Source organism: Phocoena sinus, chromosome 2 (genome assembly GCF_008692025.1).
Source record: "Phocoena sinus isolate mPhoSin1 chromosome 2, mPhoSin1.pri, whole genome shotgun sequence".
Taxonomy (NCBI): Eukaryota; Metazoa; Chordata; class Mammalia; order Artiodactyla; family Phocoenidae; genus Phocoena; species Phocoena sinus.
Window position 1 is genome coordinate 27,638,775 of NC_045764.1, and position 15,748 is coordinate 27,654,522.

General features: G+C 50.0%; 1 protein-coding gene across 1 annotated transcript in view; it reads right to left on the reverse strand.

The window, feature by feature from the left end:
• The window catches only part of PFKP (phosphofructokinase, platelet), a 71,831-nt gene extending 65,595 nt beyond the window's left edge, over positions 1 to 6,236 (reverse strand). Inside the window, exon 1 of the mRNA XM_032620337.1 lies at positions 5,975 to 6,236. Coding sequence (XP_032476228.1) covers positions 5,975 to 6,089 — 115 coding nt within the window. The 5' untranslated portion in view covers positions 6,090 to 6,236. The remainder of the gene's footprint in view (positions 1 to 5,974) is intronic.
• Between the last annotated feature and the right edge of the window lie 9,512 nt (positions 6,237 to 15,748).

The following is a 15,748-nucleotide window of genomic DNA, read 5'->3' on the forward strand; positions in this document are numbered from 1 at the left end:
AGCTCGCTGCAAAGAATAACTCGAAAAGGTGACTCAGCTCTTTTCTTAACATACGCAAAGACACCTTCCAACATGATTGCAGTCATGGCGGGTATACATCTGTGCCCTTATGTCTGCCTGTAACATGTCACTACCCTATCCCCATATTTCTACTGTAACTGCTCCTGGCACCCCATCAGACCCGTGTTCACATCAGACCCGTGTTCACACAGCCCCAATTCTCCCGGATAAAAGGTTTGAGTCCTGTATCAAAGCTTTCAGTTTTCTGGAACCGAGGGGGAAAACATGCTTTTTTGGAAAGATGACAAAATGTCTAGTTTCTAAAGGTCATCTAAGTGTGTCACACAACGCTATTTGCACTCCTAGAAAAGGGTGCAATTGCATGGATTTTCCACGGTACCCATGGGATGAACACTAACATTCTAGTGCACGGCCTCCTGGACCCAATAATTTTTGCTAAATTAAGGATTACATTGTCAGTGGGAAAGTTCCCATTACAGAATGTAAGTGCTCAGAGCCAGGGCAGGAAGGGCCCCAGAGCTGTGTGAGGTGAGATGCCCACTGTTCTCATCTTACTGGGCTCTCAGGCCCTCAAAGTTTTGGGTGGGCATGGAAGGAACCCACCCAAGCAGGGCCCAGATGCTGTGCTCAAGAAACACGTGTTCAGGGGAAAACCAACCAGCATCCAGCTCTGGTTGACTAGTACTTCACATTTCTGAGGACGGTTTTTAAGTTCTTATCTGGAGACATTAGTTGTTCCCAGATACAGCTCTGCAGATAAAAGAATGCTTTTGTGTGGGAGTTCCCTGGTGGCCTAGAGGTTAGGATTCCAGGCTTTCACTGCCCTGGCCCGGTTTCAATCCCTGCTCGGGGAACTGAGATCCTGCAAGCCACTCGGCGGAGCCAAAAAAAAAAAAGAGTGCTTTTGATTAGTGAAGGTTTAATTCGTTAAAATGACTTCATGAGAGAGCTTCCCTGGTGGCACAGTGGTTAAAAACCCACCTGCCAATGCAGGGGACACGGGTTCGAGCTCTGGTCCGGGAAGATCCCACATGCCGCGGAACAACAAAGCCCAAGCGCCACAACCATTGAAGCCCACGCGCTTAGAGCCTGTGCTCCACAACAAGAGAAGCCACTGCAATGAGAAGCCCGCGCACCGTAACAAAGAGTAGCCCCCGCTCGCTGCAACTAGAGAAAGCCCACGCACAGCAACAAAGACCCAATTCAACCAAAAGTAAATAATAAGTTAATTAATTTTTATAAAGCATATTAAAAAAAAGACTTCATGAGAAAAGACAGCCAGAACATCTAGTCGCCCACCATTTCGCAGAAGGAAGTGGTCCACACTCAGTGAGATCCCAGGAGGGAGACATTCAGCAAACATCTGGGTACCTGCCGAGTGCCCCGTACCGTGCTGAGGCACACCCTGGTGAACGGACATGTGTCCTGGGCCACCCCTTCTCACCGCAGCCTGTAGCCTGGCCAGTTCATCTCAAAGCTCACTTGCTCGTGCATGAAGCAGGTGAGCCAGTGTGGAAGCATTAGTGCCTACTGCTAAAAGCAAATGTTCACTCGATGTTAGCCACTCTTTTTTTTTTTTAATTTTATTGGAGTGTAGTTGATTTACAATGTTGTGTTAGTTTCAGGTGTACAGAAAACTGTATCAGTTATACATATACATATATCCGTTCTTTTTCAGATTCTTTTTCCCATATAGGTTATTACAGAGTATTGAGTAGAGTTCCCTGTGCTATACAGCAGGTTCCTGTTGGTTCTCTATTTTATATATAGTAGTGTGTTAATCCCAAACTCCTACTTTATCCCTCCCCCCGCCTCCACGTTTCCCCTTTGGTCACCATAAGTTTGTTTTCTAAATCTGAGTCTGTTTCTGTTTTGCAAATAAGTTCATTTATGTCATTTTTTTAAAAAAATTAATTCCACATATGAGTGATATCATATGATATTTATCTTTTTCTGTCTGACTTACTGTACTTAGTATGCTACTCTCTAGGTCCATCCATGTTGCTGCAAATGGCATTATTTCATTCTTTCCTATGGCTAATTCTTCCTATTAGTGGAAAGGCTTATACAGACTCCATCTATATGAGCTTTCTGCAAACAATGTCTTCATGCTTACTTTGCCACAGGCCAAACAGGACTCAGCTTTCCTGTTCAGACTACCCTCTGGGTCCATTTCTGTGCATTCTCAGCTGCACTAGGCCCTCCAGAGGCCCTCAATTTGTGTCTAAGGCAATGATTCATTTTTGGCGTATGCCATAGTGTTGGGGGATTCAGGAATATAGCTGGGGGATTTTCATTTTGTTCAATAATCATATTATACAAATTCCACTGGAAAACAAGCATTTCATCACTTTGGTATCAGGTGTTACATCAATTTAGCCACCCCAATGTTCTTACCGTACAAACGCGTTTTCTGTTATCAAAGCTGTGTAAAAATCATCTGTATAATCTATGTAATACTTCCATTTCTTTTGACTAGTAAGTAGGGCAGCTATTGTCTCATGTTTAAATATCTATCTGAAATTTTAGGTTCATTATTTGTTTTAGATGATTATATTTTACCTCTTCATTAACTTAGTGAAGAAATCATTAAGGCATTTTATACCAATTAAATAGTTTATGCATTTTTAGTATGAGGAATTTCACACAGTGGTCCTGTTTTCCAATGTAATTTGTAAAGCACAATCTTAAATTCCACTTGAGTTTTTAAAAAATTTTAAGGTTTTTGTCTCTAATTTGATTAAAAAAATACTTGATTTGGGGCAAATTATTTAAATACTTCTTGATTTCTTAATCTGAAAAATGGAAAGAAAATGCCACCCGCCTTACCAGATAAAATTCTGGTGTTATGAAAAAACATCATCTGCGTACTTTTGAGCAAACCCGGCTTTGCTCCTCTGAGTATTAATTAGTTGTTACAACTGTAAAAGCAGGGCTTACTGAAAAGTGTTTGGGGTTGAGACCTCACAGAACTTCATTTAAATCCTACCATGGGCCACCTATGAGCCTGCCACCTTAATGAGGTTACTTCTCTCCCCTTGAGCCTCTCTTGTCACCTCTGAAATGAAGATGTGTGTGTCTTGGAGCCAGGTAATCAGACCTGGAGATAAGAACCATAAAGCTTCTAGAACATCAAGTGAGCTCAATAACTAGAAGCTATAGTCATCTCAACATGAAATTTTACCATAATTTCACATCTGATTAGAAAACTATCCTGAAATTAAGACTTGTGATTATTCTCCTTGGTCTTTATTAGCTGTGAGCAAAACTCTCTTATCCCAGGGAAAATCAAGCACTGATACCATTTAGAGTCAAGATAAGATGGTAAAAGGATAGGGGTATAAATGACAGCATCTCTAGGAATAACCTCCTCCAAGGGGCTGTAAGTCTGCTGCTGCCTGCCGAGACCGGCCCCTGGGTGCACATCTTAAGGTGAACTTTCTTGGAAAGAAATGCATTCAACTGTTCAGTCAGGTCTCAGGTAGGATCAAGAGAGGAGGTGGCTCTTGGCATGAAGTCCAAGAAGAAATGGAGACTACAGCCTCAGCTCTGCCTGAGGGAAAATGCCCAGATGCCCGGCCATGGTCGGCTCTCCAGGGACGGCCCAGATGTGTCAGTTCAGAGCATCAGGCGATTTCCCTTTAACCTGACAATACACTGACCAAGCCACGTTCTCATATAATTTTGATTCTCAAAGTATCTTTTCCACTGACAAGAAGAGGTGTGGACTTACTCACCTCTATTTTTCATAACTGCAAACAAGTTGCAGAGATAAGTAGCAGGTTAAGTATCAGTAGCAGAAAAAATGCTGGTTCTGTCTATTGCATCATTACCTCAGTTGCCTTTGCACCAGCTACCAGGTATTTGAGAAGACTTTTGGACAGGAACTCAAAAGAGTGACCTATATTTTTTTCAACAGACAGAGCACCTTAATTCTAAAATGACCTTGAAACTCTGACCTTGAAGCCTGGAGGGTTAAGAGACCAGTTCCTCTTCCTGTGCCAACAATTTATTCTCTTTCCAAGACCGGAGTAAGAGTCACTTAAGATGCTTCCTAATTTGGGCTAGCCCACTTCTCCAGAGGCACGTGCTTTTGAAGCCCTTTGAAGGGGAAGCTTCTCTCAGCCCCACCCCGACCCCGCCAGACCCCATCCGGCACATCATTTAAGTAACTTGGGCGATGTCATCTATTTCACTCTGCCACTTCCCCAACCCCAGCCTTGTTTATATCACAACATTTTCTCTCTTCAATGTTTATACCAGGGGCCACTTTACTAGAATACCAAATTAGACCAGCCCTGCCTCGCGCTGACGCAAAGGCAGGCTTGTGGGGCTTCGACAGTGACTGATGTCGCGAGCGCCACCTTCAGTAGGACAGGGAGGGGCTTCCAAGGGACCCACGTGCCGGGGACCCCCATGCCTCCTGCCCGCCGCAGGCGGGGTGCCCAGGGTAGAGGGCGCGGGGCGCACGGGCGGTGACTGGCCAGGCATCACGTACGCGCCCGCGGCGGGCGGGGCTGCAGCCTCAGCGCCCCACCTGCCGCACCCCCCAGGCCCCGCCCGGCTCAAGGGCGAAGGGAAGGTCACGGGCAGGGTGGGCGGCAGGCGAGGGCGCCTGGCCCAACACTTAAGCATCCCTGCACCGTGTGTGGTGAAAATGAGGCATCAGGGCCTTTCAACTCATCCGGGACAGGAGGAAGAAGGTAAAATAAAAACCAAAACCTAGCTCGAGAGGCGTCTCCGGCCTGCGATCCTCAGGCTCCAAGGACGCAGCCGCCTGAGCACAGCCCTGCTACTTTCTAGCGGTTGGGTCGCCCCACCCAGGTATTCACCGGCATCAGGAAACCCCAGCGTCTGGGCACCCCTGCGTCCCCATGTGCGCCCAGCGCTAGGGACCCGGGGCACGTCTGTGTCACCCTCGCTTTACATTGAAATATTCTCTTCGTGTGTCCGTGGGCACCGAGCCTGGGTCCCCTTCTCCCCGAAATCAGCTTCCACGCTTGGGGGTGGGGGGCGGTTGCTGGAGTCCGCGCTTGCGGGGCTGGTGACGCCCCGGAGTCCCCGCTTCCTGTTCCTTCCCATCCAGGGGAGGCTGGCGGGGAGGGCGCAGTGACCCATTTCAGCTTTCAGTTTGGTGACGAGCCGGAAGGGGACAAGAGATTAGAGCGGAGGAGAACCGTTTTTAAAATTTCCCAGCGGAAACGCGAGGTGGTGCCGGGCCGCCGGGCAACCCCGGGCAGGGAACCCCGTGCGTCCCCCGCCGCGTCCCGCCGGACAGCAGCGGGGACGCCGCCCGCGCCGCGCGGGGGTCGCGAGGCTGCCGACGCGTCGCAGGGACCCAGCGGATTTTTCCAAGACATTGGGGGTAGGGAGTGGGTGACGGAGCTGGGGAGGGAGCCGCGGCATCGGAAGTGGCCGCGCTGTAGCCAAGCTTTGGAGGGGCGTCCGGCTTCATCCTACGACTCGGAAGAGAATTGACCACCGAGCATGGTCCAGGCGACCCCGTAGCCAGTCGCAATTTAAAAAATAAACGTGAAGGTGGAAAATTGACCTTCCTGGTAAGGGATCCTACTGCCATAGCCCTCCCTCCCCCTCCCCACCGACTCCGCAGTGACTCCTTCTGAGGCTGCACGGCCCGCACCCGCTCCCTCCACAGGAAGGTACCCCCGAGGTTCCTGGGCGCGGGCCTTCTCCCCCACCCTTCTCTTATCCCCGGTACCCGCTCTCCTCCTCTCTTCTCTTTGCTTCCCCCATCTCTTCTCCCTGGAGCCTCATCCTTTCTCTCTGGTCCCTGCTCCCCATCCTTTCTCCCCGGTACCCCCATCCTTTCTCCCAGGTACTCCCATCCTTTCTCCCAGGTACCTCCATCCTTTCTCCCGGTTACCCCCACATCCCTTCTCCCTAGTCCCCTCCCTTCGCCTCCGGCCCGGGACCCGGGGAGGCGGTGGCGCACCTTGGGCATCCCCGCCGCTGGTCAGCACGCCTATGGCTTTGCCGGCACCGGAGAGTTGCTCCAGGAACTTCCGGAAGGAGCCCTTGGGGTTCGGGGAGACGTCGTGGTCGCCCATGGCGAGCAGGCCAGAGATCGCGCTCGGGAGGGTGCTCAGCAGGCACTGCGCCCCTCCCGCGCCGCCGCCACTGGAACCGCCGGCCCCGCCCGCGCGGCGCGCGCCAATGGGCGGCCAAGGGCGGGCTCAGGGGCGCGGGTAGGCGGGGCAGGCGGGACCGGGGGCGCCAGCTTTCTGGGAGCCGCGCGGGCCAGGGAGCTTGGCCTGGAGGGAGCACCACTTGGGGGGGTTGCATCGCAGGTGGGAGGAGCGTTACCAGCCGGAAGCACCTCAGAGGGAAGGAGAAGCACCGTAGGTGGGTGGGGAAATCACCGCAGGTGGGCGGACCATCCCTGGTGGGGGAGGGGAAAGCACCCTAGGAGGGTGTGCAGCGAAGGTGGGAGGAGCATCGAGAGGGGGAAGTGCGGCAGGCAGGGGGAACGCACAGCAGCTGAGTGGGAGCATCTTTGGGGAGCGCAGCAGGTGGGGGGAGTAGGGGGAAGGCGGGGCGCTACAGGTGGGCTGGATCACCGTAGTTGTGGGAGCGTGGCAGCATCACGCGCGGGGAGCGCAGTAAACGGGGGGGGGGGTTGTGCGGAGCGCCGCAGGTGGGAGCGCCGGACCCGCGGTAGTTGGGGGGACCGAACCGTCGCAGGCGCACGCCCGTTCCCGCAAGATTCCTTCTGGGGGCGGCGTTCGGAGCCGCGGGCGCCCCAGCTTTTCCTCAGGCCTGAGGTGAGGGAGGAAGGACACACCAGCGGATCCTCCAGTCGGTGGGCGAACGTGGGCGTCGCTGGCTGGCGACGACGAAGCGCCGGTTCCGTCCCCAGAGAGGCTCTGGCCGCATGAGGAGGAGAAGGAACGTGGCCGTAGAGGACGCGCGGGGACCCTGGCGACACCTGGCGCCAGGCCGGGTGCTGAGAATGGAAGGGGCGGGAGAAGGGCAGGAAAGTCCTGGCGGGGCGATAAGACCCGAGTGCTTACGAAGGAAACCGCAGTGTCCTGTGTCGCCAGCCAGATGCTCGCAGCTCCGCTGGGAGCTCCGGGACTGAGGCGCTCACGTCCAGTCCGTGGGGTGATGGATGAACAAGAAGCCGACCCTTCCGGGAACTTAATCTAGGCTGATTTCCAGCCGCGGATGTGCGGACGGATGCTTCTCCGGGCGCAGTCTTGCGGCGCACACAGCGCTGAGCTTGGGGTAGGGTCATCCCCAGGAAAGAGTTTCATAAGCAGCCGCATCAGCAGTTCCTGGTGGGGACGGCACAGTATCCCCTACTACCCGCGCGACGGATGTGCGTCAGGTGGATACAGAGGGAAAATAGGTTAAGTCAAGGCTGTCCCGTCCACCCGGAGCGGCCTGTGGTCGGCTGACAGCTGTTTACTGAGGGCCACCCTGGACAGAGGAGGGGGAGGGGGTGCGCGCACTTGAGCCGGGCTCTTTCTTGCCTTATCCTCCTGTTCATCCCTCTGAGCATCAAAAATGTATTGCAACAGATGAACAAATACCTGTTGTGGACAAGGCCAGAGATCTGATCTCTGCCCTGGGCCGGAGGTAATGGAGCAACTTCTAAACACCCGTGGTCATCTGAATCGCCTGACCTGGTTTTTCCCTCTCCACCAGAACCATGGAAGTCCAGTTTCTGGGAGTGCTGCCAGAAAAGGTATATTTTTAACAAGAATTCCAACGCATTCTGATGACTGCAGAACCTGAGAGCACCTGTTCTAACGGGTTGAGCCTGAGCGAGTGATGCTGAGAAGATACTGGGCATCTTGAAGGTGTCCCCAGGGCGCCCTTCACTCTCCCGGTGCAGGAGAGTGGCGCCAGGCTGTGCAGCTCCGCCCAGAGGTGTTCCCGGCCCAGGATTTGTGCTGTAGAATCATCCATCCCTTTCTAGGGCATTCTACACTTTCCAAAGTTGGTGCACACTGAATTTTATTTTAGCCTAAAGGCCTTTATCTTCTTATAAAATTGATATTTTTGTAATTTAGAGGATTGGCCATTTGTCATCGAGTTGTCTGTCATATGGAAAACAATAGATATAAACTAAGAGTCCAAATAATGGGTTAAGTAAATTTTGATACAAATATATGAGTAGTTTTCTATTGCTGGTATGGTTATGAAGATAAATATCCATTTACATGGAAGTATATTCAGGATATATTAATAAATGAAGAAGCAGGGTCAGAAATACCTTGAACCTGTGTGTGTGTGTGTGTGTGTGTGTGTGTGCGCACGCGTGTAAGTTTAGATGTAAATAAATTTAGATATTTTAATTTCATTTCTTCTTATTATTATAGGTATTGTCTTTTTCTCCAATGAACAAGTATTGTTTTGGAATAAAATATTATACTTCATTAAAACCAATAAAATTTAGAGTTGTCAGACCTCCAAGGTTATGTCTGTTTTGCAAAAGCTGAGGCGGCATTGTGGTTCAGACAGGTAATTCCTTATTCTTTCCAGTTAGGCCCATGAGCTCTGACCCATTGCTCAGTCTATCAGGGTGTAAAATACAGATGGCTGCAGCAGCTATGGAAAGACGTGGCCATCTCTCCCTTCTTTTTCTTTTGCAGTACATGTATTTTAGTAGTTCTTCAACTGGTGGTGGGGTTGTGTGTTTGTTTTAACTTCGGCCTTAGAAGAGGCTTCTCTGATACAAGAGGGAGAATTGCAAGACATGTGGAGGGTACATGTTGGAGAACAGGACATGCCACGTGCCTTAGTTCTCCATTGCTGCCTAAAAAATTACCCCGAGCTTTTGTGGCTTATATGAGCACCCATTTACATCACAGAAATATCGTCCCAGGGCTTCGCTGAACGCTCTGCTCCTTGTCTCAGAAGCTGCAACAAGGTATCCACCGGGGTCCAAAGTCTCATCTGACCCCTCATCTTGACAGTTTCCTTCCATCCCAAGCCCTGAGCTGACTTTGAGCTAATCTACAACCACAGCTCCATAACCATCTTCCCTTTTCCTGGTGCCTCATCTTCGCTGTCCTTCTTCCCTAGACTTTACAGAGCCCAAGAACAAATGCAACCACTTGCTAAACAAGGAAACGCCGCCTTCAACTCCCCCCACCTGCCAGTTGTCTTTCAGTGTCTTTGTCCAAACTGAGAAATAATTCTGCTTTATATCTAGAAGCTACACTTTAAATTATATATTAACAAGTTGGATGCCCTCCAAGACCTTGACGCAGAATCATGTTGTCCTGAACCAATTAAAGTCAATATTTAAACACTTTCCAAAAAAAATGGAAAGAAAGCCTGTCTCATTATTTCTGCAAAGTAGGTGGCCATTAAAAGTTTTAACCCCTCCAGGAAATGTCGTCGGTGATGTCCACTGGACCCTCTCACAGCACAACTATTTCCTTCTCCTGTGTTGGTGAAAGTTGATTCATGGAGACTTCCTCAAAATTCCAACACTTCTCTCTCGTAACAGGAGAGCACAGGTGCTGATAAGACAGAAGAAACTGACCTGTTCTTTCAGAGGAACTTCCGTAACTGTGGTTATTTCAGAAAACAGAGGATAGGAGAGAGGACTGTCTGTTGAAAAATGAGTTATACAGGAATTTCCCAGTTAGGAAAGGAAGTTATGATGATTTTAGCAGTGTGCCATGTGATGGTTAATTTTATGTGTCAACTAGGCTGGATCACGGGTGCCCAGATAGCTGGCAAAACATTGTCTCTGGATGGGATGGTGAGGATGTTTCCAATGACATTAACATTTGAATCAGTGAATTGAGTGAAGGAGATCCCCTCCTTGACATGGAGGTGTGAGGCTCGGCCAGCCTGCTGAGGGCCTGAGGAAGGGTGAATTTGTCCTCTTTCTCTCTCCCCATGTATATATATATATCACTGGTTCTGCTTCTTTGGAGGAGCCTGACTAGTACATACATTCAGGTTAAATATGTTCATTCTACGTTTTAGTTGTGAGATGCTAAATCTGAATAGCAATTTGCATATGGTCTATACAGAGTCCTGTGTCCCTGATGGTATTTACATGTTTGAATTTGAATTTGATGACAAGTTCTCAAAGCTCCCTTACTTCTCTATCAGAATCAAAGTGCTTCATGGCCAGCATTCAAGGGCAAGCATGCTGAAATATCCAAAACCAAAGCTATAAACAACAGTGCTTTTGCAATTCGCAGACGGGCATACATGGACCATGCGTGTGTGATTGGCAATGCCAGCACGTAGCCCAAGTTTTGAACGTTTTTGGGTGTAAAACTTCTAAGATTCCCATATAAGACACAGATGTCTTCCTCTACCCGAATGTGCATATATACACACACACACAACACCCTGAATGTAGCATACAGTTTAGGGAACTCATGAGTCTGGTGACTGACCAGGCCACAGCCGAGGACAGAGGATGGAGTCTGGTCACAGGTCCAAGCGGCAGAAAACTGAGTCCTCCCGAGCAGCCTCCCTCTGGCTGCTCACCGTTCACCATCGGGACCTTGTCTTATCTTAGAGCCCAAGCTGACCCCAGGCCAGATGGGGACCGGGGGCCCGTTCCCGGGGAAGCACTGGGGTCTTAGTCCTGAGTCTGGGGGGAACACCCCTCCCCTCCCGTGTGATGCTGTTTGGAGAGCATCACTTTAAGAGCTCCCGCTGTCTCCACTGATCACGTGGTCCTTTGATCCTCTTTAGGAGCAGACCATTCTTTTGTCTATAAGACCTTTTCACCAGCATAGGCCATTCACTTAGAGTCATATTTCCACAATCATGAGGCATTTCTGCAGCAGTCGGGGCTGATCTTGTTGTCATGTGAGGTGATCTGAGTCCCTTCTGCCCTGGAGTCCATGGCCCTGCTCCACCTTCATCCCCCAGGGCCCTGGGGGCAGCCGGTCACTGGAGCTGCTCTCCAGGTCACTTAGGAGGCTCTCTCCTTTCCTCTGTCCAGGTCACTGAGGGGCATAGGATGAAGGCCCTCCAGGCACTGCCACCCCAGCCTTTAGTGCCAGAGCCCATGGGAAGGACCCTTTCTGGGGTCATTGGATCATCAGGTGGAAAGAGTTTGCACAGCGAAGACAGAGACATGAGAGATGGGGGGAGAGAGACAGAGGCAGACAGACAGAGACAGAGATACACAGAGAGAGACAGACAGAGCCAGAGAGAGAAAGCAAAATCACAACATTCCTTAAGTTTGCCCCTCACTCAAGCTGCTGCCCTGTTTCTGTGCCACGATAACCACCAAAAATGTTTAAAATTGCCACTCCCCCCTTCCACATCTTTCCCACTCCCCCAGACTCCCTGAAGTCCTCTTTCCTCTACTGCAGCTTCTCTGAAACTTCTGACACCAACTGTCTGTCCAAACAACCAGCCAATAAAACAACTTTTGAAACCGATGACTTGGTTGCTTCTTGTTGATATTTTTCTAAACTCTATGGTGCTATTTCCTAATACCTCCTCCTAAAACCCTCTGTAGGTTGGATTTTTTTTGTTTGTTTTTTGGTTGTGATTTTACATGAATTAACCTTAAAATAGAACATAAATAATGATGGTCAATGTAAGTGAAGAGAAGATCAAGCATTTCAGGAATGATTTCTGTTCGTGGGCTCGTGCTCTTTAGAAAGCGTTGGGTCTCCTTCCCTCACAGTTACAATGAGAACCTTAGCATGTAGACTTGCTCTGTGGAGAATAAAATACCAGATAATAAGCATGAATCTCAAGGTTTCCCCTGCAACCAAATTTTTTTGTTTTAATTTTCATTACGTTGGGTTGGTGTCTCCTGTGTCCTTTGTCCCAGAGATTCTGGAAGAAAGAACATTTGGGAAACCCTGGTTAGTCCCATGCAATCTGTTCCATGGTGTTTAACATATTCTAACTCAGAATTACTGATTCACGGGACTTGAAGCCCCTTCTGGGATGCACCTTGCCCTGCCATGTTCTGATTCACTCAGAATACCTGTGGGCTTGGAGTTTAGACCCAATAAGTAGGGCAGGAAACAGCCTGAAGGAGGACTGCTATTAGCAAGGAAGACAAAATTATTCTGGAAACAATGTAACTGGCCACTAGACACACGAAGATAGTTCTCTAGCTATGGGGGTTACTGACGATTCGGTTAAGTACCAATATTCAAAATAGCATCTTCAATATGCCAGCACTCACAGGGCGGATGTGGGGATGAAGGTCTGCCCTGCTCAGTGGGTCGGAGGCTCAGATTCTCCTACGAAGGGAATCGAATGGATCCCCACTCTCACTCCCCCACCCTGTGGGCCTCACACCCAGCCCCCCGGTGGGCAAGGAATGAGCCCATTCTGTCATTGCCTCACTTGACCTCGGCCTCTTTGGCTAGAACACATTTATTAATACTTCCCAAGACTCTCCACTGGAGCCGCACACAGAAACCTTCGTCCCCCACTGGCTGCACGCTTCTGGCGCAGGAGGTGCTGGTCTCAGGCTGCTTGACTACTGATCTTCCACTCTGTCTCCAAGATTTTGACCTCAGTGGAGGGTTCAGGAACTGTCTTTTTCAACTTATTCTCAGACTTTTTTTCTTTTTTTTAAGTCAAGCAATCAAAAAAAATAAAGGACACAACCAAAGTAAGGTGAGTCAGATGCAAGTGGAAAGTTTAGGTGATGAAATGGAATATGCATGTGTATTAACACTCAGTGTGGCTACCATACTGGGGGCTTGTTGGGCTGTGAGCTTCCTGGCACCTGGAACCAAATAAAATAGATAAAAAATAAGGAAATGCTGAGATTCTCTGTCAGGTCCTTAATGAGTTTTACAGTCTTTTTCTTAAATTCTAGTGTTTTGGAGTCATAGAAATAATACAACAGGATCTCTTATGAGCAGTGTGGGCCTTCCCAGGTGGGCAGAAGAATTAAGAGCTGGTGTACAGACCAGAGGGCAGTTTGTATAAATGGAATGAGTACAAAGGATGATGGATTATCTGATGGGAATTTTCTACCAAAATGTGAAATGGAGAATGTGGGGAGGGAGAGAGAGAGAGAGAGAAGAACAATTCATCACTCTTGCCCAAAGACCCTGGGCCGATTATCCAGACCACCCTCCCCTGCACCACAAGCATTCTGGAGAGAGGCTGGTACAGCTGGGGCTGCAGCTCTCTTTCTAGAACATACCATCCTCTGGCTGTTCTTGTTCTGCCCTTCACTCTTCATTTTGAAAATGAGGCCCTGTGTTTGGAGCTTGTTTTCACATCTCGTTAGCTATGTCCTGGTGATGGTCCAGAAATGACTCCAATTTTATTAGCAAATGGGTCCTCGGATTTCTTTCCATGAAACGTGCTCCTGGAAGCCTTCCCTGGAGGCGGCTGATTCTAGACTGTGTTTATGGTCTCCTTCAAGTCAGTTGTTCCCTGACGCCTGTTTGTTCTCTGCATTGCTATAATGCATGTGTGGACAAAGGTACACGTGCACACACACACACACACACACACACACACACCAGGTGATTAAACAAGCTTCCTTTGCGTCCCCAGCTTTCAGGAGGCGAAGCAGGGGCAGCTGCCACCCTGCTTCTGTTCCCAGCCATGCGCTCGCCTCTTTTGCGGGATCAGGGGCGTTCCCCCAGGACTCGGCCTCAGGCCTGCACCCCTTTCCTGGGACTTGGCGTCCTCCGCCTCCTATTCACCTGCCGTGTCTTTGATGCCCCATCTCTGCCACCGTCGCCGAGCCAGCACCAGGTCCACAGCTCAGGATGGATGGCCATAACGTGTGGCAGCGTGTTTGAGAGTTCAGCAGAGTCTCTAGGGCCTTCAAACCGGCTTCCACGAGTGGTGATATGACCTGCGACTAGAGGGACAGGTAAGGTCTGGGAATGTTCTAGACCGAGGCCACAGGAAAGAAGGATGTGGGTACTGTGTTGCGCGGTGGCCAGGAAGGGTATCGGGAGAGCTGGAGGAGAAGCAGCTGGCAGGTGGGGGCAGAACTCAGGTGCGGGGGGAGAGCAGGTGAGGAGAGCTGGGCAGGTGCTGACTGGGGAGGGGCCCTGAGCGTCTAGACTGCAGGGGGCTGCCCCTGGGGTCCTCGCGCTGGGGGTGTGGAGTCAGAGCTGTCCCCACACCCCTGCTGTTCACCCTGGGGGCTAGGACAGACCTAGACTGTCACCTCTGCAGTACTGGGCTGTGAGGTGCTGAAATTAATACACCACCCTCTCCTCTCTCCAGACCTGTGGTTCCCTTTACTCTTTTCGGGGGTGGGGGAGAAGCAGGATGGAGGTGTCACTCCATCCTGTGACTTTCCACCAAAAGACATACTGGAGTAAGAGGGCCTGTGACTTTCCACCAAAAGACATACCAGAGTAAGATGGTGTGTACTGCCAAGGAGGCCTTGTCTGCCCCGTCCTCCCCGCCCTCCCTGCCCAGGATTTCCTTGTACGGCCAAACCCTGGAGCTGTGAGCCTGGCCTGGACCCCTTTGGAGGAGTCTGTCTGGGGCAGTGTTGGGCAGATTCCAGAGGCTGGGACGGGCAGAAGAAGAACATTTAGACAGGCCGGAGCTGCAGTCCCTGTGGTCACAAGGCCAGGACCCTCGGGGCCTCTTTTCAGGCAGCAGGGAAGGGCCGGCAAGTCTGCTGCAGGTGGTAGGACCCCTGCAACTGGGCGATGGAATCAGCTTGGGGGGTGGCGACCAGGGTGTTTCCTTTAATGCAAAGAAGGAAGATAGAAAATATATGAAGGCATCACATTTAGCGAGAGTAACTGCTGTTTTCTGGAGTGAAACACTCCAGAGGTGTGACAGTCAAATAAGACTCCTTTCTTTGTGGGATTCATGGTTTGTAAAACGTGGTTTCAGTGCATGATATTTCAGTAAATGTTAAAAATATCACTTGGAAATCCCGCACGGATGTGGGAGATGGTGCATCTGTTCTCCTTCTCTCTCCTCCCCCCACCCCCCACTTCTTTCCTGCTGGGTGTCTTCTTGTTACTCCTTGAAGGCTGGGACCAGGCCCCAAAAGGCCACTTAGTAGGATAAAAAGCAGGACGACATGGCATCCGTGTCCACAGGAGAAAATGCCCCTTCATCCTAAGGGCCTTTGTCCAGCACAGGGCCAGGCTTTTTGAGGACGGGACTGTACTTGCTCAGCGTCCCACAGGGACCCAGTACCCCAGGTGCTGCTGGACCTGAGCCTTCATTCTGGAATGGGAGCTGAGCTGCGTGTACATTTCCATCTCTATTGTTGGGAATAACAGGAATCTAGACACGTCATCTTTACTCTGTTCCCTAGTTCAAGTTGGAATTTAGAGAATATATACATACCTGAAAATCAGTTTCAAATAAATAAGCTTTATATAAGTGGTACCATGACTGAATATTGAGAAAGTAAAATCCTGACCAAGCAGACGGGATTTCATTGGTTTCTGGACAGTTGGCAAGATTCTGTCTCCTGACCCAGCTTGATCTGGCTGGGAACACTGAGATCTAAGCTTAGCCAAAGCTTTTCACTGCAGTCAGAGAAACTGTGCGTGTGTGTGTGTGTGTGTGTGTGTGTGTGTGTGTGTGTGTGTGTGTGTGTGATATAATACTACATTCTTCTTTGGATTTATCTCAAGATATTAAAAAAAACCTTTGGAATTTTTTTCCATCTCTCCTCACTGCCTTGCTTCTCAAAGCGTCGTCTGTGCCCTGGGAATCTACATCCCTGGGGCCTGTTAGAGATGTGAATTCTAAGACTTCATTCTCCAGGTGATTTTATGAGTATTAAATTGTGAGA